This window comes from Anas platyrhynchos, chromosome 2 (genome assembly GCF_047663525.1).
Source record: "Anas platyrhynchos isolate ZD024472 breed Pekin duck chromosome 2, IASCAAS_PekinDuck_T2T, whole genome shotgun sequence".
In the NCBI taxonomy this organism is placed as follows: Eukaryota; Metazoa; Chordata; class Aves; order Anseriformes; family Anatidae; genus Anas; species Anas platyrhynchos.
This window is the reverse complement of record NC_092588.1, coordinates 143057475-143078882: the sequence shown is the minus strand read 5'-3', so window position 1 is coordinate 143078882 and position 21408 is coordinate 143057475. Positions and strand designations below refer to the sequence as shown.

The following is a 21408-nucleotide window of genomic DNA, read 5'->3' as shown; positions in this document are numbered from 1 at the left end:
ACCACGGGGCTGCTTGAATTGCTCCCTGCCTTGAAATGCACACATGCGGCTAGATTTCACGACAGCCAGGACGCTAGCTGGGGCGAAACTTGCACTGAGTTGCTAAATAGAGCCAGTATTTTACCGTGCTTCCTTGAATTCTCCCCATCTCCAGCTGCCAGAGGCATTAAATGGCTTGTAGGCTAGCGCTAACGTGAAAGATGTGGGAAAGTATGAGGCGTATGGCTAGCTTTAATTGCTATCAGGTTTAATTTTTAAAAATATAACTTTCTGGTATGGGGGAAAAAGAGTATTTTGGTATCAACACATTTCTGGTGAGTGTTGGAAAATTTGTTCAAAGCAGAATGAAATTTCTCTCAACTCTTCTGTTTTGGCGTAATGCTTTATGTTATGCGAGACTGATTCACCCGTGTGGAATCAGAAAATGTGTGCAGTGATATTTACTGGTGGTAAACTCCTTAAAACTGTTACAGCTCTTGGACACAAATTTAATTTCAAATGGTCTGGCAGCAGGAATGTAAGCTTTTTTTTTTTCTTTTTCTTTTTTCTTTTTGGTGAGCAATGCGTAGTTTTGCGGTAAATTTGAAAGTATTTATTGTTTCTAACCAGAGGCTTCAAATGTATAGCTCCTCTCGTTGGACGAGAAGCTGTAATTACAGTGAGGGTTGACAATTCCCCCTTTTGCCAGAAGTCCTTTGACGAGAGCAGACTGCGATGCTGTAACGCACAAGGGTAACGCTGCCAGAATCCGGCTCGGCGAGCGGAGCAGATTGTGTGCGTTTGCTGTCAGATGAAAGGTTCTGTGGCTTCTCAGCCCAACGTCGGGTCAAGTATTGCCTGTTTTAATAAAAGCTAAAGCTGTTAATCTGAAGGAAACTCAGTACTGCTTTGAGGTAGTGAGACACCTCCCTGCTAGCAGTTGTTAGTTGCTTATTGTGGAACATGGGTTCAAGTTCGATTTTGCTTTTACAGTAACACATTGGTTAAAAACAAACAAAAAAAAATGCAAAAAAGCACATCTCAGTGCAGTGTATATTTTAGGGGATAAAATACAAAATTTTGCCACTCCTACGTTCCTTTTTTAGACTTATCTTCGAGACTGCAAAGATGTACTTGACTCTTCTTTATATTCCTATATAAAATGTCTGTGTAGACTCGTGGATCAATATTTGTGTGCATGTGTGTGCTTGTATGACTGAGGGGATGGTATAGCTTGTTTTGAGCATTAAACTTTAAACTCAGTCGTACAGTGAGACACAATAGTGCAAGGATAGACTTTAAAGCATTTCTTGGGCATCAGTGCTGCCATCTCTATTGTATAGATTGTAGGATGTTGTCACCCATTCTTAAGACATAGTATGGGAGGCCGAGCTACACGGTAATCAAATGGTCCTTGCAGTATTTTTGGGCACAACTGAGTTAAAAATAGTCTTGACTTCTCTTGTCAGAAGTCTTCATTTGGTCTCTTAATGGGATATTGTAGCCTCCTCTTGCAGATGTAAAACGCCACATTTGGGATTCTTTACCACTCCTCCCTGTACCAGGTCCCTTGCAGGCTGTGACTGAAGAGTTAAACATGCCGAGCATGCCCGGTGATTCTTTTTCTGACATCCTAGTGCTGGAATGAGTTCTTTCCTGACTGCCTGCCAGAGCCTTGCTATTGCCTCCTCTAGTGTTGATGAAGATCTAGATATAAATACTTAAGACTCCCCAGGCTGACGTCTGTACAAAGGACCAGTCAGTTACTCAAGGTTATTCAAGGTGTCGTAGTATGCAGGCTTCTTTGGAGGAGCCAAGACTTTTTGCAAATATGCACGTCAGGTCTTTGTATGAGCTCTCCACGAGCTGCTCATTAATTTGGCTTGATAGGTCACTTTAACTCAGCTCTGTTTGTATTATTCCTGCAAATAATAGAGCTTCTTAATGCTCCTGAAAGTATTTTTATGAATTTTCAACATCTCTTTGTTGATGGAGAGCCTCGTAAGGATATTTTGAGGGGTTTCGGTTTTGAACCAGGTTTGATGAGCTGTACAAGCAAGAACTCGGTCTCGCACTACCCGAGTGCGAGTAGGGATCAACTGCTTAACTCGAATCAGAGCACGCCGGTATGCGGTGTGCTAAATCTGAAATACACATGTTGAGACAAATCCTAAAAGACCAATAACGGTTTCAAACAACTGCGGATTCTTTAGCTCCTGTAGCCAAGTTCCAAAACTAAAGACTTTTCCATTTTGAAGGAAATAATATTTTTAAAAGTGATGGGTTTAAACGATTGCTTACTTTCAGCGTTTTCTGTCATAACGTTGCTTTAAGGCGGGTTAACAAATTACTCCAGAGTGGAGGAATAAAAATTGGGTACAATTGTGAAGTTAAAATACCGTACTGCCCTTACTGAACGTGTAATCTGGTTTTCTGAGGGTATGTGTTACAAAAGTCTTGCTTTCATTAGGAAAAAAAAATAGAACATTGACATTTTAATTAGTGCCACCTGTAACAATTTTAGCATTTTGCTTCTTGGTGAGTTAGTAAATAAAACAAAATAGTAAGTTTTTCAGGGGCACTGATGACCTGCATATTACAGTTATCTGGTTATTCAGTATTCTGTATCTTCTGGAAATTAAATATTTTTATGGGACACTAAATTGCAAAATTAAAACAAAAAGGGCGTGATAGAATCATATTGAACAATTTTTCTTAAGGAATCAGTGATAAAGCTTTCTTGCAGTGTCAGGAAGCCTGCACACTCAGGGGAATTAAGAACATAAAAAAGAAGTATTTGTAGCAGACCCAGTGGTCATCCTACAGCTGGAGGCTGACAGGGCAGTGGAGTGTGTCTGTCCTAATCCATATCTGCACAGAATGTTTTGATGTGGACCTGTGCACGGAGACAGATCTCAAACCCGAGAGTGAAACAACTTTCAACATTCGGTGGTAGTGACTTCGATTTTACTGTGCAGCAGCAGTGATGTCAGAACAAGGGTTTCTGTTGCAGGGCTGTTTGCTTTGTGTAAGGAGAGTGTTGTCTGATCCTTTATTGAACTGTAAAGTACAGTTCAAATGTGAAAAAATATCAGCTTCTTATAAAAGGCAGCAAATGGTGCTGATTATTTTACCTTTGACAAAGTGGAAAATTTAAAGGTTGGTGTGTCCCGTTTTATTAATACAATAAAATTTTACAGTGTTGTTCTGGGCTTAGATATATGTTCTTTAGTGTTTATTACCCCTCGGTTACAGTAAAAAATTTTTGATTTGAAGTCTGGCATCGTTGTCCAGAATGCTAATTCAGGAAATTAATTAACATACGAAAGCAAACGCACGTCCATTTGTCTCCGCTCTTTTCCTTCTGCTAACCAAAACAAAGCTGGTGTTTTCTTGTAATGTGCAGGAGTGATGGAACGCAGAGACCAGATTTTTTATCATTTAGCGCTAGTTTATAGCTTCCACAGACTTGTCCTAATAATGAAGCTATGAAGGATATGACAAGAATGGTGATATTAAATTTCTCTAGACTAACAGTAAATTTTTCCATTCTGATGTCAAGAATGTAGAGCATCTGGAATCCGCAGTGCGAGTGGTTCAGTCCGGGAACACTTTCATCAATTGCTTAGCCATTTATTCTCCTCCTAGGAACAAGCAGTCTGCTATAGAATATAACACTCTGAAGGAAGCAATTTTCTAGAACTGGAAAAATTCTTTATGTCCTCTTGTTTCTGATTTAAAAGCTTTCCATTTCTTCTCAGTCTTAAATCTTATTGCATGCGCAAAGTTAGGTTAAACATTTTTAAATTGGGATTGTCATTATTATACACTCTGTTCCTCAGATCTAATAAAACTAAATTGTATTAATTAAGTTTAGGAAAAACTGAAGATACCCTGAAGACGGGAGCTGCTTAACCGTGTTAATAGAAAAAAAGTGGGAAATCTATCGATTACCTTTCTAAGCCGGGACAATGCTGTGTTTTCAAGCATACTTGGATTTTTCCCTTGAAATTGTTTCTTTAGTCCAAGCTGGCTGAATGCTACAGGCTTTATTTTGCAACCATTTTGGGTTACTCTGCAACAATTTAGACTGCAACAAGTCTAAAATCTTCAGAGTGGTTTCTATATCCGTGGCAAGCTGTTGTAAATTTTAGTTTTAGGATGATATGTACATGTGTTAGGTTATTGACATAAATATAGTTAGTAGGGATTATTTCTGTAAGCAGGGTTATCTAGTCGTTGTTTTTTATTTGCCTGTGTTTTTTATTTTTTTTTCCTTGGTTGAAATAAACTTCATGGAAAGTGTATCGTATGTCTGGTGTTAATTTATTCGATTTCTTTATTCTTGATTGAGGCAGTTGGGTTTAATCGGCTATCAAAGCACTTTCCAACATTCCCCAACCCTTTCCACTCTTACAAGGGCTTTATGATATTACTGTGTGCAGTGCTTGCCCCTTTCAGGAGTGTTGCCACACCACAGGTTTTACTTAGTTCACATCTTAGTTCATCTTAGGCACTGTATCTAATTTATAGAAATATAAAAATATGAATATAAATATCAGCATACCAGTATCTAAAACTGGGAGTTCCCTTATTTATCTGGAATTGACCCTTATTACTGCCACTGGCTTAGGTGCCCATGTTTCATCTAGAAAGAGCCCTCTTTTCTCCTCTGATTCAATGATTTGGGGAAGTCCAGGGATGATTACATTGTGATGTGAGATTTTTTCCCCCAAGTTGTAGGACTGACCGGACTTGCTTCCTTTTTTATAGTTGCAAAATAGTCTTTCATCTCCATGCTTAAACTCATTGTTAATTTTTGTAATGTATGCTCAGGTCATTTGAGACCTCTGAATAAATGTTCTGCTTTTAAAAATAGAAGTAAATGAGTTTTTCTTGTGTAAGTCATGTTTACTCTACTGAATTTTGACACCTGAAGTATTTTGATACTCGAAAATCCCAGTGGACATGTGATTCCTTTTAAATATAAAACTTGCTTAAATTTAGCCAAACTAGACTAAAAAAAATTACAAGAACCCAAGTAGAACAGCAACATTGTATAAAAAAAGCTTTTTTAAAATGCTTTTATTTTTTTTTTCAAGGCTCTTTACAGTGTTGCCAACATCAGGCATTCAGAAAACCCAGGATTTTTTTCAGCTTTTCGCGATTTTTGTTTTTTAAAACAACTTCTAGAGCCTTTTAAAAACTTTTTTTTTTTTTTCCTGTGTGTGTGTGTGTTAGTTTAGACTGTAGGCATCTTTCCAAAAATGTGTGCAAAATACTTTTTTTTTACTAGGAGCTCCCTGCTTTTTGGATGGCTTGGAGAAGAAAGCATCGCCCTGAGCCTGATAGCCCAGCTGAGGGCTGGCAGCCACGCGCTTAGGACAGCAGCGTTCAGCTCTCAGCTGTGGAGCTGTGTCTCAGCCCATGGCTACTGCAAGGAAAAAGCATTTTTAATTCCCATAGCAGCCCGTCTCAGTCCAGGGGATATGCCTATGACGATGAAGCTCAGTGCAGCAGCATTTCAGTATTTCTAATTTCTGCTAAAAGGATTTAAAAACACAACAATCTGCTTTCGACAGCCTGACTGCAGTAAAACCAGTGAGCTACTTACACTGATTGCAGCGGCCTCTGACTCTGGCCTCCAGGAGCACCTGAGATGCTATTTTGTAGCTTTGCAGGGATCGGTTTGAGGATGGGCTATGGCGCAATCTCCAGTGTTAAATTTGGATTGCTTACCTTGCTGCATGGAAGCAACTCCATGTAGTGACAGCTGCAGGGCAGCAGAGACTTGATCTTCTGCTGTTCAGGTGTCAGAAAGGTGGATGTGACAAGTCCGTGGTCACTTCAACGAGGCCGATATGTCTGTAGTCAACTGAAGTCATTACCAATTTATGGCAGGCTGACAAATTATCTGGTCCCCGTCCCTATACAAAAGTACTTGCTTTTAAATCCCATCTGCGAGCTGTACACTTGTCACTATCTCTGTACACTGCAGTACATCAGAACGAAACATTTTGTCTGGCTGAGACACAAACAAAATGCCACCTTCTAGCTCTTAAGGAGTTGGTGCAAGGGGCAGAAGCACAATACACAGGTTTTCTTTATATACAAAACCTTAATGCCCATCTGAGAAATTTTGATTCCATGGCACTGGGCACTGCAGAAGGAGCAAGAAAAAATGCACTTATGTGAAGCTAAGCCTTCACAGGGACCAGCAGCTTCTGCTGCTGTCATGTGTTTAAAAAGAGGGTAGAGCTGGGCTCGATTTTGGAGTGTCAGTATTTTAACTTTGGTCTTTACCATCTGCTCTCTCCAGCTAAAAACCTCAAGTCCTCTTCCTGCTGAAGTTTTGTTTGGCTATTTTATTTTATTTTATTTTATTTTATTTTATTTTATTTTATTTTATTTTATTTTATTTTATTATTTTATTTTATTTTATTTTATCCTGGCTACATAATGCTCAGTTTCAAGAGGAGTGTAAGGAGCAGGCAAGCGGTGTTCCCTGGCACGCTGGGCGGCCGGGGCTCTTTTGCTGCAGAGAAGAGCTGGATCCTGATTTTTTTTCACCTTCAGGGTGAAAGCTACAAACATTGCACTGCAGAGGTAAAGCAGGGCAGCATTTGAAACATAACCTTAGTACTGGAAAAAATGCACCTGCCTCATATAACTCCAGAAGAGCTGCATAAAGGGGGTACATTTCCGTGGAAGCTAGCAATGGGGCTGCTGCGACACAGCCACCCATTTCCCCAGAAGGGGAATTTGGGGCTCTAAGAGGAAACGAAGCCCACAGCAACTTTTGAGCTGGTTGTGGAAACCGTAAGGTATGCAAGCACCTGCAGGATTACCCTGTCCTGGATTGCAGGCAGTTCTGTGCATAAAACCAAGTCTCTTTACGGGCAGATTCAGTCTCACCCCATATTGCTACCGTAAGAATTAGGCCATCAAGAAACTTTTACTTTCACTAGGGAATTAATTATCAAAGGTTTGAGGGGCAGTGGTTACAAGCATAGAATAGTTTGACAGTAGATGATATGTGAAATTTAAGCCCTTAATCTTCTTGTGCATCTCTAATGTGAAGGGAATGGCTGAAGTTAGTATCTTCTTCCCTCGGAATGGCACATGTGAATTGTTCCTGAACACTTACGCCACAGTATAAGCTTACCTTCAATTTTTCATCCCATTTTTAAACAATCTTCACGTTATTCTAACGTAAATGTATTGACATTAACAGAAGTGGCCATGTGCACAAATAAAAGCTGAGTGTAAAGAAATTTTAATTACCTAAATGAACTTCTTAAGGACACGGTAAATTGAATTAGTGATAGCTTTTTTTTTGCAGTTTTAATATTTGTTCTTCTTATGTACTTAATTCCTCACCTGAAATACTATTGATGTCATTTTTCAGCTACTGTGACATCCAGAGAAACTCTGAAAAAGTTATTCTTAAGTTATAATTATTATTTTTTTAACAAAGTGCTGAAATTCTAATATTTCATAATTCAGCCCTCTGTTCCTCGGGTGTTTGTTCAGTCATTGGTGGAGTCTTGGTAGGCAAGGCTTGGGTTTCTTTTTCGATCCATGCAAAATTGTAGTGGTTTGAGTTATATCCTCTTTTTACAGTATTTCTGAAGGATAAACAAGAGCAGATTTAAATAAAAGCGAGATTCTAAGAAAATGAATGTCAACCACCAAAACACTTGGACCACAAAAAGAATGTATCTGGAAGGAACGTTTTTTTTCCAGAATATTTTACTGAAAGGCAGTAAAAGGACAAAAACATTAAATAATCGGATCCCGAAGGTGCTGTATGTAATTTTGAAAGGGGATGTGTGGTGCCTGGAAAGGCAGTGAAATTATGTTTACTGATAAATACTGGAGATGGAGTTTTAGGGAGATAATAGGCATAATGATGATGGGCAACCTATAACTCATAATAACCTTCTTTGCTGGTAGAATATCTTGTAAATCCGTCCTTGTGACGAACAGCAGCACTTAGTCAGACTAAAAATAATAGCAGGACCATGTATCTTGGATCCCGGGAGACTCTTGGTGTTTTTGTAGACAGCAGACAGGAGAAAAAGGCATTTTGTCCTTTTTACCCCAAGTAATCCCAGTGGAAAATTCAACATGTGCTATGAATTGATATCAGCTCGTGCCAGGTTACCTCCCTAAAGAGGGCTGCTGCAAACACTGTTGCTACATTTCTTGGACAGCAGCTTGATGGCCTGTGTGCATGATGGATATTTGCTGCTGCGTGCTACCGTGGAACACTGCGCTACTGTCTGCCCCTCCGAGCCCGCTGCCGAGGTGTGCCACAAAAAACTGGGAGCAGCGATTGCTTTAACCCTACGCAGGGCCCTGGATACCTGCGAATTCAAAACGTTCCCGAAACGTCGCTCTCTGGGGGTGCCTCTGGGAAAGCTGTGCTGGCTTTGTTTTTTGAGGTGTAGCGCTGCAAAACAGAGCAGTTCCTTTTGTCTTGCTGTAGGCTCCTACTGAACACGGGATAAAAAAAATATTAAGCAATATATTAGCAAGAAATATTTAGAGAAACCACGAACCCTTTTTTAATGGACCACCCTATCCAGTTTCTGTTCTTTTAAGGAAGTTTTTCCTATTCATGACTCATTTCACTCTTTGGCTAACATCAAGGGAAATGGAATAACGATTAAGCAAAGGAATGTATGTTTTTTTCTCGTTTTGTCTTTTTTTTAAAAAAAAAAAACTTTACGAATTTTCTCTGTAACCTTGTGTAAATACATACGGATATAGAAGCTTGACAACTGTGACAAGGTAAAAAGTACACTGCTAATGCTTGCTTCTTAGTAATTTTTTAAAAATGTTCCTTTTGGTTCTACGAGTTGATGTTGTGCTGGGTCCTCCAGACTCCCTATTCAGTTAAAATGACATGCTCCAGGCAGCCAATTACACAGAACTGTTAAGTGAAATTAATGAGATCACCCCTAGATTACACTCTGTGTTTTATTTTCATTTTATAGGTCTGTATGAGCTGCTGGCTGCATTGCCAGCCCAGCTGCAGCCACATGTGGACAGCCAGGAAGACCTGACCTTCCTCTGGGATATGTTTGGTGAAAAAAGCCTTCATTCATTGGTGAAGGTAAACCACATTTAAGTCAGTTTCTCTTTGAGAAGAGCATATGGAAAAATGTTTTGAGCGCCATCTAGTAAACCAGTGATCAAACTTGCTCAGTGAAAACAAAACAGCCTTGTTTTAACTCTGTTTCTGTCAGGGGTGGAAGTTGTTAAATAAGATTCTACCAAAAATACATAGATGATTTCATTTAAGAGTGATGTTTTGGCAGTATAATGCTAATGCAGCAAACATATGTTGTTTGCCCTTGTTTAGAAAAAGAGAGTACGAAATAGTAGCAGGAAATCTGAGCCTTCTTTATGGTCAACATTCAAGACCTGGAGTTTAGCTTAAATAAATAAATGTTCACAGCAAAAATTAGAAGGAATATATTTTCTGAGGTCAAGTATGGCAACAGTTCAGTAGCCACATTAATTTAAAATAATTTCCTTTAACAAAGTCAACTGAAATTCTAGTAAGCTGTTTCTTTTATTGGCTTGCCTCCATTTAAAATTGTTTTGCACATAAATATGTTGGACTAAAGTACGACCTAAAATAAGTTTGGAAGAATACTTGAGTAAAGTGTCCTGCTATGAAAATGAGCAGCAACAAAAAATCAAAGCATGCCACGGGAGTACACAGAGCAACCCCAATAATGTTAAAATTGCTTGAAGAAGAAAAATGGGACCAAACAGCTGGTTACAAACGTTCCACTCCTCCAACATGGTAAGTGCGGCTCAGGTCTCTAGTATGGAGCTAATTCGAGCTGTAAGGAAATTCTGAAGTCTCAAAGGAGTCAGTAGGTGGTGGTAACCCATACTATGAATATATCCAGATTGCACATAATTGAGCAGAGTTTGTTACAGTTGTCAGTCATTGCGTGAGAAGAGGCTTAAAACCGAAGCAACTGAGATTATTTTACGTAGATTTTAGAAGTCACCTTTTTCCCTTTCTTTCAGCTATCTTATTCCAGGAAAATAAATAAATAAATAAATAAATAAATAAATAAATAAAAATGTTGTACTTGGGCAAAGTTTTCAAATTACCTGCAAAATTACATATGAAAATAAACACAAAGTACTGTCTGGTAGCAGATACACAAAAACAACAAGCAGCAGAAGAGTGCTTTTCAATACTCGTTTGCCTAAAGAATTTCATCAAAGTTTCTGAAGCACAGTGATTCCTACACTTCTTGCTGCTTGGATTCAGCTGTCTGCTCAGCTTGCTAAGATCACCACTGAAAGGGGAGCACCGGTTATGTTTCAAATATAGGCTGATGGCCGTGTGAATCTAAATTAAATATTAGGTCAGTAGCTAAGTTAGTTTTCTTTCTGGATTGGGAATTAAAGAAGGCTGGCTGAAAATGAGTGTGGATCTGTGAAACATTAAAATTTCAACATTTGCTCTTAATTTTGTATTGAGGCAAAACCAAAACCTTTTAACTCATTCACTTGCTCCCTTTTGCCTATCCCCAAAAGGAAACAAAGTTAGCATGACTGTAGCTATGACTGTAGCTATTACACTTATCTTGAAAAAGATGGGCTCTCGCACATGCCCTAATATCATGTTGTTTGTTACTGCAGGGTGGATTGGTCTTACTGGATGAGAATTGAATGAAAAAGGTTTCTTGAGGCAGTCGGGAAGTTTTGGGGGTCAGTAAGTGGACATTTCATTGCAGTTACAGCAAGAAGCCATTGAAGTATTCCAACCATCTTATTTATCTTGTAAGTTTTAGGGCCACAAATAAAAATATTTAACTCCTAACCTGTGAACAGTTATGGTGAAGTCCTATTAGGGCTCACACTGTCTTCAAATAGATTTAATTCTTGAAAATGCATCTTTCATGTTCAGTAGTAGCACTTATTCTTTAATGCACTGTACTAATTTGACTCAAAAGACAGAGATTTTTAATTACAAGAACTGAGACTGTTACCAACATCTCGTCTGACTCAGTGTATGGCATGGGCTATGAGACCTCGCCTTTTGATTTCTGTGTTGTTCAGCTACAGAAAATCAGGCATGAAGGCCTTTTAAAAGGTTATCTAGTTCATACTCCTGCCCTTAGGTTGTGTCTGAAACTTACAGTATTTGTTTGACCTCTAACACATTTTAGAAGGATTATCCAGTGTGTTATCAAGTTTCAGAGAAGGCAGTGCATGGCTTTTTGGAATGAAACTAAGAGCAAAAGAGAGAATCTCGTCTTCCATAGCTTTTCCCTATTACAAGGCTTCAGAAGTGCCAAACCTTTCTTTCTGGGTTCTGGTATCTTATTTGAAAGACTGTTTTTCCTAGCAGTAACTTCTTAAAGTCAACCATACTTGCAAAGACAAATGTTTTTAATTCCTTAAGCAGAGAATGATGGCAGATATTTTGGAATAAAAAAGAAGCACTGTCTTAGAGCCAAGGATGTTGTGATCCTGGTATCTGTGGGTTTTAAACTTCATAAATAGAAAGAAAATTAGCACTGATATACTACTAATTAGGCACTACTATTAATCTATTTAAAATAGGCACACTGCTTCATAAAAATTTCAAACTGAGCTTCTTACCTTACTATTTAATAATTGCAAATATTAGAACAGAGCTGTTTTCTCAGTTTTAAAATGGATAAGGCGCTCCAAATTACTTGAAATGTTTAAGTATAAAATCAACTTTCTACCGCTTTGTACAGATATTCTGCGTTTTATGGGTATTTAATAGTCACAGTGTTTTCTGCATGGTTGTATGTGAAGGTGTATGGTTTGCTACTCTGGTGCTCTTGATATTGAAAAGAAAAATCCTTGCCTCGGGTTTCTCTTCATTCAGTGCTGTTGGATAGAAATCCCTTTGTGAACTTGGATCAGGCTGAGCTGTTCTAAGAAGTCAGAAATGGAAAAGTTGTATTAGATCATCCAGTCCGTTCCCCTGCAAATACTGGATGGTTCCCTACAGTACATTCCTATTGTAGTAAGTAAAACCGGCAAAAACCGATGCAACTGGTCTTGCATTCTTTTTTCTCAATAAAAGAATCTGTTGATTAGATTTTAGTTCGCAAAGTATAGAGAAGAAGGAACCCACAACTATTGTTGACAGTTTGGAAGAGAAAGCTGGCTCTGGATAGTGAATGTTCAAAGTTTGTCTCTGCTTCACTCAATTTATTACTTCCTTGTCTTATTACATAACTCTCTTAAGTTCAACCAAAAATCTTCAACCTTCTCATTACTTTTTATATGGTTGAGATCCCAGTAATTCTGTAGAGATTCATAGAAAAGAACTAAGAAAATATGACTACTAACCTAGCTGAAATTTTGGATAGTACACGTTTACTCTGGTTGTGTTGGTGGTCGTTTTTTTGTGTTTTTGTCTCTTTTTTTTTTAAGAGGAAAAGGTATAAATAAAGATCTGTTCTAACTACTCCTTTAGCTCATTTTCAGAGGAGCTGCAAGAGTTTCCATGTGTGTTTGCTTGCTGTTAGTGCACTGGACACATTTTACTGTTTGTCTGGTGAGCTCCAAGATGAAGCTTTTACTTGCACAGTAGCCTTCAACGTTTCTTGTTGTGAGTGTAATGCTCAAAGACTGAGTAAGTTGAGCTGTTAGGTTGCTACTAATGTACTTTTTAGCCAGTTGCAGTTTACCAATTGGCTTTGGCCAGCTCAGAGCATGGACAGATCTTTAGCCAGTGCTGTACTTTGCATTATGAAAACAAAGCCACGAGTGGTATTGTTCTTCCCCTTGATAGGGAAGGGATCAGACATCCAACAAGCCAAACAGACAATATGTGGCATTGGAGAAGAGTATGGCTACTGAAAGAGTAAGGAATATTTGGTGAATCTAGTCCGGTTTAATTATGACTGCATAGTATTTTGGTAGCTGGCCCTGCAGAACCTTAATTTGTGCTAATTTTCTGTTGGTTTTACCTGGATGTGGTTTGGCTTGAAGTTCTGAGAAATTTTTGGATGTGCTAATGTTTGTGTCAATGACTAACAAAATGACTAAGAGCTTTTTCTAAGCAATCTAATCTTCAAAATTATAATAGTCAAGAGTGTATCCCGAGTGTATTTTGGCATGCAAATTCAGTGTGTGATTACATAGCCCAAACTTCACAACTGTGGTGGTTCTCCTGGAGCTCACGGAGGGGTCTTCTGGTGCAGCTTCCCCTGCCCCGTGAGGCGTCAGATGTCCTGCAGCCAGAATCCAGGTACACACCGCACACATCTTGTGCATTCACCTCCCGTGTCACACACCTGAATGGTGAATGCTTCTGCCTGGGCATGTCCTCAAGCATCCCCACAACTGAATATTCCTTCCAAAAGAATATAGAGGAACCAGACTTGTCTCTGTGAATTGTTCTGATGTGTGTGACAGCTGATTGGTCTGGTCTCTTTGCTCTGAACATTTGGCACGGATGACCCATAGACGGAAGGGATGATAGCTGTGTTGGCGACAAAGGATTACAACGGTGGTGATGGGTGATAAGGATGGATTAGACAAAGATCTGAGCATGACACGATATGGAATAATGGCTGGAGATCGCGCTGTCTGGCTGGGATGGAGTTGGCTTTCTTCATGGCAGCCTGGTGACGTTGATGTTGACTGCTTCTGTACTGCAAGCTATTGAAATATTTCTTACTTGTAACACACAAAATATTTTTTACTCGTAACACGTTATTTACTTTCTGATGACTTTGTTCTTTGTGTGCACTTTCGCTAGCACTAATATTTACACAATCTTCGTATTGTTTAGAGCTTATTGTTGGAGCTGTTTCTGCAGCTCACAGAACCACTTCTTTTTCTGTTAACTGCTTTGTTGTACAGAGACAGCCGGGTGTGTTTGTGAGGGGCTTCGGTCGCTTTTATCTTTGCACCCGGGAAGGGAATGGTGAGAGGGATTTCTGATTTCAGGGCAGACATAAACGGGTACCTTGGGAGGAGCTCAGAGGAGCTGCCTTATCCAAGAGCAGCATGCCTGGAAAAGGCACTGAAAGTGTGGGTCAGTGAGTGGGACTGGAGATTGGCAGGCTCCAGCCACCCAGCCTTAAATCAAACGGAGCGGATTGTGGTTTCAGGGGAGCTTTGTGGAGCTGGAGAGATGGACAGACCACCTCGGAGTGGGTGGAATTATTGAAACTGATAGCTCGTTCACTGAAATGCCTCTTTGGTACTCGGACTCCTTCAGGTTCCTTGCTGCAGAGTTCTCAATCATATTTATTTTTCAAAAGCTGTACCTCCCAGGTACAGGGAATAGGCTGGAGTTGTGTAAATTCACGGGGAGCTCTTGAAGTGCTGTTTGCTTTGGAGATGGGGGAAAAAATGAAGGAAAAGGCGGTGTGAGTAAGCATTTACCACCTGGCCATCTGGAGGAGGAGGTGGGAGGGTGGTGCTTGGCAGCTGGGAACAATTCATGGCCAATGAAAAATAATTGTTCTTCATGCTCTAGAGGAGCGGGCAAGCTTGCTTCTTACGTTATAGTTTACATCTCTCAGTCAGAGCAGGCATGCAAAGCCTACCCAAGGCCAGAGTTAGGAACAAAGCTCTCGCTCTCGTCATGCAGACAGGCCAAACAACGTGCAGATGTGGGCAGCTGGGCACCTTTAAAAGAAGGAGGAAGGAATTTACTGTAGTTGGGCTCATGAATATTGATGCACTCGGTCATAGGGGGCAGTTCTTTGTTGTTTAAATTCAGACCATCTTTAGGTTGCATGCGTAGACTGTACGTGGAGGAGTGGTGGCATTTCAGTGCTCTTCTCACCCAAAGCATTCGTAGCTAATGGTCTACATGTAATTTGTACACCAAAATAGAAGCTTGCTCGTAGGCTTCCTGCTTACTTAAAGATGAAAAGTGTTGAAAAAAATAATACTCTGTAAGAAAGCCTGATGCTGTCTAACAACCGTTAGCAATGATATTTGGAGTAATTACCCCCGAAGCATCGAGTCATTTTGCTGCCATCCAAATTATTGCATTCAAGAAAGTGTAATGCAAGGTGTTACTCCATATGAAACGCCGTGTGAATTTCGAGTGTTACTTTTGAAGCCAAAGTGATTTTTGGAGACTTGCTCAATAGCCAGCAACTGAAATCTGCAAGTGGAGAGATCGCTCTTAGCTGGAGGCAGTCAGCTGCCTTTAAACTTAATTTCCATGGGAACAGTGATCAGATTAATCAAAATAAGGTAATTGAAGTTTTATAGAAAATACTATGGGATCTTTTTTCAGACTGATACTGTTGCCATGGAAAATGTAAGGAAAAGCTAGCCAGCAGCTAGGCACTGAGCAAATGCTTCTGTTGTTGAGATGGAGAGTTTCTGGCTGAAGTGTGTGCGCTGACCCCGTTCACTTGTCTGAGCACTTGTATGAAAATGTAGGACATCAGGTAGTAACGGAGCAAAAGGAACAGAAATAAAAATGGGTTCCTGCTTTAAATCCTAGCTAAAACCCCAAGGTGTCCACATACTATAATATGGAACGGTCTTAATGTTTCTTCTCTGATGAAAGATGATGGTGTTTTGCCTTGTGTGTTTTTATGTTTTATTTTGTACTTCCTGGTAGAAATTTAACTGGATAGAATCACGGAATGGTTTGGGTTGGAAGGGACCTTAAAGCCCATCCAGCTCCAACCCCCTGCCATGGGCAGGGACACCTCCCACCAGCCCAGGTTGCCCAAAGCCCCATCCAGCCTGGCCTTGAACACCTCCAGGGATGGGGCATCTTCCAGGATGGGCTGTCTCGTACTAACTTTTCTCAGAAGTTTTGACATCGAGTATCCCCAGCATCTTGCAGCTTCTACATCAGAGCTGCTAATGTGTTTAATAATAGAGACTTACATGTTTTCATCTAGGTTTTTATAAGGAAGTCCTGCTCCTGTCACCATCTCCTCCTTTCAGCCCACTTTGTTCATAACAAAAAATTCCAAGGTCAGTTTCCAAAGCAGCAATTACACAGGCTTGTTGACAGTTTAGTCTCATAAAAGCTGGAGAAGCTGGGCTAGGTAAAAGTTTCTGCAGGTACAGTATACCAACAAACTTTTGAAATGAAAAATAAAACAGATAAGCTTATTAATTCAGAGGTGTGAAATGTTGGTCTATGACTGCTTCTTGAAACTTGTGAATTAATCAGTGCTTTGGAATGTGAAAACACTTCGGTTTAGGTTAAACTCCAGACGGAGGCATTTTTTGGATCAGCGGTAATTGATTTAAAGTTTCTGCTGGGAAACCTCCAAAGAGTAGCAGAAATCCAGCCAAAATGTCCTGGACATTGAGAAGGAAGATCTAAATCCTTCTAAGAAAATAGTCTGTAATTTCATTGTTGCAGAGGGTGTGATATACCAGCCTGGTGACAAAACTTCTGCAGCAGGCCAAAGGGAAGTTTGAGAACCCAAATCCATGCTCATACCCAGATTTTTCTTGTCTTACGGAGCTCGTGCAGTATTTATTTAACCAAAGTGATACATTTTTTGTGTATGATATTGAGGCCAATCAAAGGTCCCGTAAGCTGCTCAGTAGTCTGATAAATCCAAGACATCCAAGGATAATGTCATTTTAAACTGTTTTTCTCCAGTGTTCTTTTCCTGTGGACCAGCAGTCATTTTTGTGGCAGATGAAAAAAATTATGTTCTGTAGGAGAACATGTGAGGGTGTGTTTCATTTTTTTTTCCTTTTGTTACAGTCTTGGGCTATTTTTCTTTTAGGAACAGAAAGTTTTAACTACCCAAGCAAGCCTCTGCAGTGTAAAAACAAATGTTTTAAGAAGGATGGGATGCGATAGCTGTAAAATCTTTTTGAAACATGGAAACGGATACAATAAGATTTAATAAAAATATTTAAAAATAAGATTTAGTAAAAATGCCTGTGTTTGTTATCAGCATGTTTCACTACTGCTTAGGTTAACTTTCCATCTTTGTAAGCCTTGATTTTATCCTCTCTTCAGATAATCCTCTTGAGGTTAATTTGTAGTGCTCAGCAATATGTGCTATTACACATATCCTCACTGTTTTCCTTTGTATGAAATCCACTCATACACACACAGTTTTTGCTCATCTTTCCTTTTTCTGTTCCCCATTACTTTTCTTTCTTCTATGCCTTCGTAAGCCCTTTTTTAAACGGTTCTCTTAACCATGTGTTGCTTTTCTAGTAGCTGTTCCTGTGCATCTTTGTAGCATCCAGTCCTCTCCTTGCAGGTGCGGTGATGTCAGTGGAAATTCTCCTCAAACATAACTTGTGGGAAGTTGAGACCATGGCATGGGAGCTCCCCAGGCTGGTGCTGTCCACGTGGTGCGCAGACGCTGCAGAGCAGCCAGTAGGGTGCTGCAGAAAAGGGATTTAAAAGCATGAAAGATGTAATGCTTACTTGTCTGTGCAGATCAAGGATGGGTAATTTAGAAAGTGCAGTTAACACAAGTTGACTACACCTTCGGTGCACTGGCAAAACTTAGATGTACAGATTGACTTTGATGTAACAGCTTCAGCTTGGTGACACATTCTGTTTCCATGCTGCGGAGAGGAGTGTCTCGTGCTTGCTTGCTCCAGCTGAACTGCTATAAGGTATGCACGGCACAAAAATCAGATTGCCCATAGTTTTCCTATTCCTACAATGACAGTTTTAAAAACATTGAATTGTCTAAAGCTAGAGCTGTCTTGAATTTGTTTTCAAAGAGCACTGGTGCCTCAGCGGGCAATTTAGCCTTGCACACACTTACATTATGTTCCTGTATTTTGCAGCTGTCTTCCCGCTGATCCACTTTTCTTAGTTAAGACCAAGTTTTTCCTCAGGGTGCCCTCTCCTGTATGTCTGCAGGCTTCTACTTCCCATCTACTCAATGATTAGATTGGATTAATTCCTTGTCTGTTAGGGAAGTTAAGACAGTGAGAGTATAAAAGACGTAGATAACATATTTAATCCTTGGTATTCTGTCAGTGCTGGAGTTTGAAGATGTTAGGGAAGTTGCCAAATGCAGCAGACCCCAGGACTTGAGGAATCTGTCTCAGCTGCAGAAGATGAAGAGGTTTCTCAGTCCCAGTCCGATGGAGGTGGCCTCTGCTGTTCCCTTTTGTGGGTCACACCAGTGCTGGGGCTGGGTGCCTCTTCTGGGTGCAGAGCTGGCCAGAGCAGCTACCGCAGAGCAGTGCCTGTACCTACATCAATGCCAACAGCTCTCATAAAAAACAAGCCACGGTGCTTTACCCAGCCGATGGTTCAGACCATGAGCTCTTTGAGATGCAGGTATCCTCACACTGACTGGTCCAGCTTAAAGTTTGTTAGCGAAGTACACGCACAAGCATGCAGTTACCTGTGCACATGATTAAATTCATTAATCACAGAATCACAGAATGGTTTGGGTTGGAAGGGACCTTAAAGCCCATCCAGTCCCAACCCCCTGCCATGGGCAGGGACACCTCTCACCAAACCAGGTTGCCCAAAGCCCCATCCAGCCTGGCCTTGAACACCTCCAGGGATGGGGCAGCCACAGCTTCTCTGGGCAGCCTGGGCCAGGGCCTCACCACCCTCACAGTAAGGAATGTCTTCCTAATATCTACTCTATAGCAACTTTTTTTTTAGTTTAAAGCCATTACTCCTTGCCCTATCACTTCACCCCTGGCAAAGAATCCCTCCCCAGCTCTTCTGTAGGCCCCTTTAGGTACTGGCAGGCCCCTGTAAGGTCTCCCCGGGGCCTTCTCTTCTCCAGGCTGAACAGCCCCAGCTCCCTCAGCCTGTCCGTGTAGGAGAGGTGCTCCAGCCGTCTGATCATCCTTGTGGCCCTCCTCTGGACCTGAAGATAGTACTGGAGGTGTGATCTCTCCAGAGCCGAGTACAGAGGGGCAATCAATATAATCAATATAATCAATAAAATAAACCATTCTTACTACAGAATACTAGTTCATGTTCTTAATTCCTTTATCCTTACTTTCACTCTGTTAGCTGCATCAGTACACCTCTGATGCATCCACTGGTCAGCAAAGATACATTTTGTGCTTCAAAGCTGTTTCTTTCAGAGTGTATTATGGCAACTATGTGCACTTCCTTCAATTTTGGGTTGGTTTTTCTCTTATTTCCCTCCTGCTGCCTTTCCCCATCGCCCTGTTTCATAGCTCTGTAACATGAAGGCATTGCTGCCGAGAGGAGAAAGTTCTGAGCCTGGGAGCCACCGATTCTTCTCTGCCCCAGTGGCTCAGGCATGATGAGACTCTCCGTGACAAATAGTTGTATTTATTGAGTGGTAGGGATGCTGGGGGTCAGACATTCTTATCGTGTCCATTGGACAACAAGTCTGTATTGTCTCCCTGCCTCTTCCAAACTTTTTCTGTTGCCTTCTGCTAGAAGTCACAGTAAGCACAAGGTGAAGTGACAAGTGGCGTCCATTCACAAATGTGACTTTGCCTCAATTATACTGAAGTTAAAGGGTTAAAAAGGAAAAAAAAATCTGCCAGCTGTAAATGCTAGCGATTAAATATAGGATAGCTTCCCATTTACTGCTTTACATTTACTATGGATATCATCTTCATAAAGTATCTTGAATTTTAATCCACTTTGCAGATTGGGTTTCATGGAAAAGAGCAGTTATTGCTGAGATTTAGGGATTAAATAATCTGGTAATGACACTACAGACATACACGGCTTTAATCAGGATCAAACCATAAGTCGGTACAATTTGGAATTTCCACATTTCAAAGATTCTAGGAAGAAAGTAACCCATGATTGTAATCATCTTAATCTGGCAGCTGAAACACTAAGCTGGCCATATTGAAGTTTGGTATATCATTAATGGCTAACTACAAATCATACCGTAGCACATGCCAAGCAGCAAAATATTTGTAGTTGTATGCCTGTGCTCTTTCATCTCCAAACATCCGCTTTCTACCAATTTCTGACTAACTCTAACTAATAATCTGCCCAAGTTTTACTATTATTATTGCCTTCTCCCAAAGGGGAAGCGATCTTTTGTTCTTTCCTTGTTGTGTATCAGGTAACCACTGTGGAAGACCTATGGCTTGATTGCATCTTCTTGCCCAATTCTGCACTCTCTCTCTGTTTTCTGAGTATGTGTATTGGTCTGTTAATTTAGAAGTGGATCATTTTATATTTACTCTTATACTGCTAAATGAATTTTTAATCTATGACAGATCTTTAATTCCCTTTGTGTTCTGTGCATCTATTCTCCTTTTGTTATTCCTGTTAACACTTTCAGAACCATTCTGTCATGCCTTCTCCATGGGAATGTCATGCTGGTTTTTATTTCAGTTTTTCCACTGATTTCTCAAACTTCTAAGAATATTGTTAAAGGCAGCCTCTTGTTCTCAGTCTCACTGAGACTGTTCATCCAAAGATGGATACACATAAAGGGTGCTTCTCTGTATTCTAGTTGAGCTGGAATACAGTGAACTTCAGCTGAGTTTAGGTGGATAAATATTTGTGATTTCTTAATGTGTTAAGTACAAAAAAGCAATTCTTTGAGTAATATAGAAGAAAATGTTATTCTTCCTTTTGTTCTGTTGAAGATAAAACTCATCTGTGGCATAAAATTGTGAAAAATATTACCTGATTTTGTCATACTTCTTCCTGATATTATTAAAACTTCTATTTATTTCTAGTGGTGCATGTCCAAATGCAATATAAATCAGGCTAAGTTGTGCTGGCTGACGCTTTGGGTGAATCTTACTTGAAATAAATGGGGCCAGGGCAGGGAGTTCCCAGCTGGAAGTTGTCAGGAAATCTCTTGGCATCCCAGTAGTTGATACTTTTGTATCACAGGTCTTTATTTTCATAGATCCTGATTTCTTGTAGAATAAAATTTCTGATCTTGTAGTTTTGTAATCACTATATTCTATTTTAAAACAGTAGCAGCTAGTAGGAGCTCTGTTATTTTTGTTCCTGTCGCCTCCTCCGTCATTAGGCAATTCCTGCTGTGAATCTACCTGCTTTCCGAAAGTTAAAGCTATAGCAAGGCTGTAATTTTTTACACCTGTACAAATACATTTGTGTTACTCCTGATATAAAAAGAAATGAATGTTTGCTTTGATTTGAAGGCTCTGTTAAAATCAGTTTGCATGTTTGGATGGTTTGGTGCAAAAACCTGAAGTGAAGTGACTTGAGAAGCTGAGGAGAAGAATCTCTCCTAAATTAGTGAACTTTTTTTTCAGTATTTTGTCATTATTTTTCACATTCTTCTTTACCCTAAAACTCACATTCCATTTCACTGTTGGTGTTTCTTTGTCCTCTGCAGGAAGGTTTGAGGGAATAGTAGTATCCATCACCACTACTTCATTATCTGGTTGTACTTATTTGGGACATTTTATTCTTGACACAACTCTCAATCCTTTTGAATAAAATTCAGAGACTGTCTTCATCTTTATTTTTATTATAAA

General features: G+C 40.0%; 1 protein-coding gene across 7 annotated transcripts in view; it reads left to right on the top strand.

The window, feature by feature from the left end:
* Positions 1 to 21408, top strand: part of MPP7 (MAGUK p55 scaffold protein 7) — a 149320-nt gene that overhangs the window by 45674 nt on the left and 82238 nt on the right. For all 7 annotated transcript variants that reach the window (XM_027450580.3, XM_027450578.3, XM_027450579.3 and 4 more), the window contains one exon: positions 8982 to 9100. In XM_027450580.3, coding sequence (XP_027306381.1) covers positions 8982 to 9100 — 119 coding nt within the window. The remainder of the gene's footprint in view (positions 1 to 8981; positions 9101 to 21408) is intronic.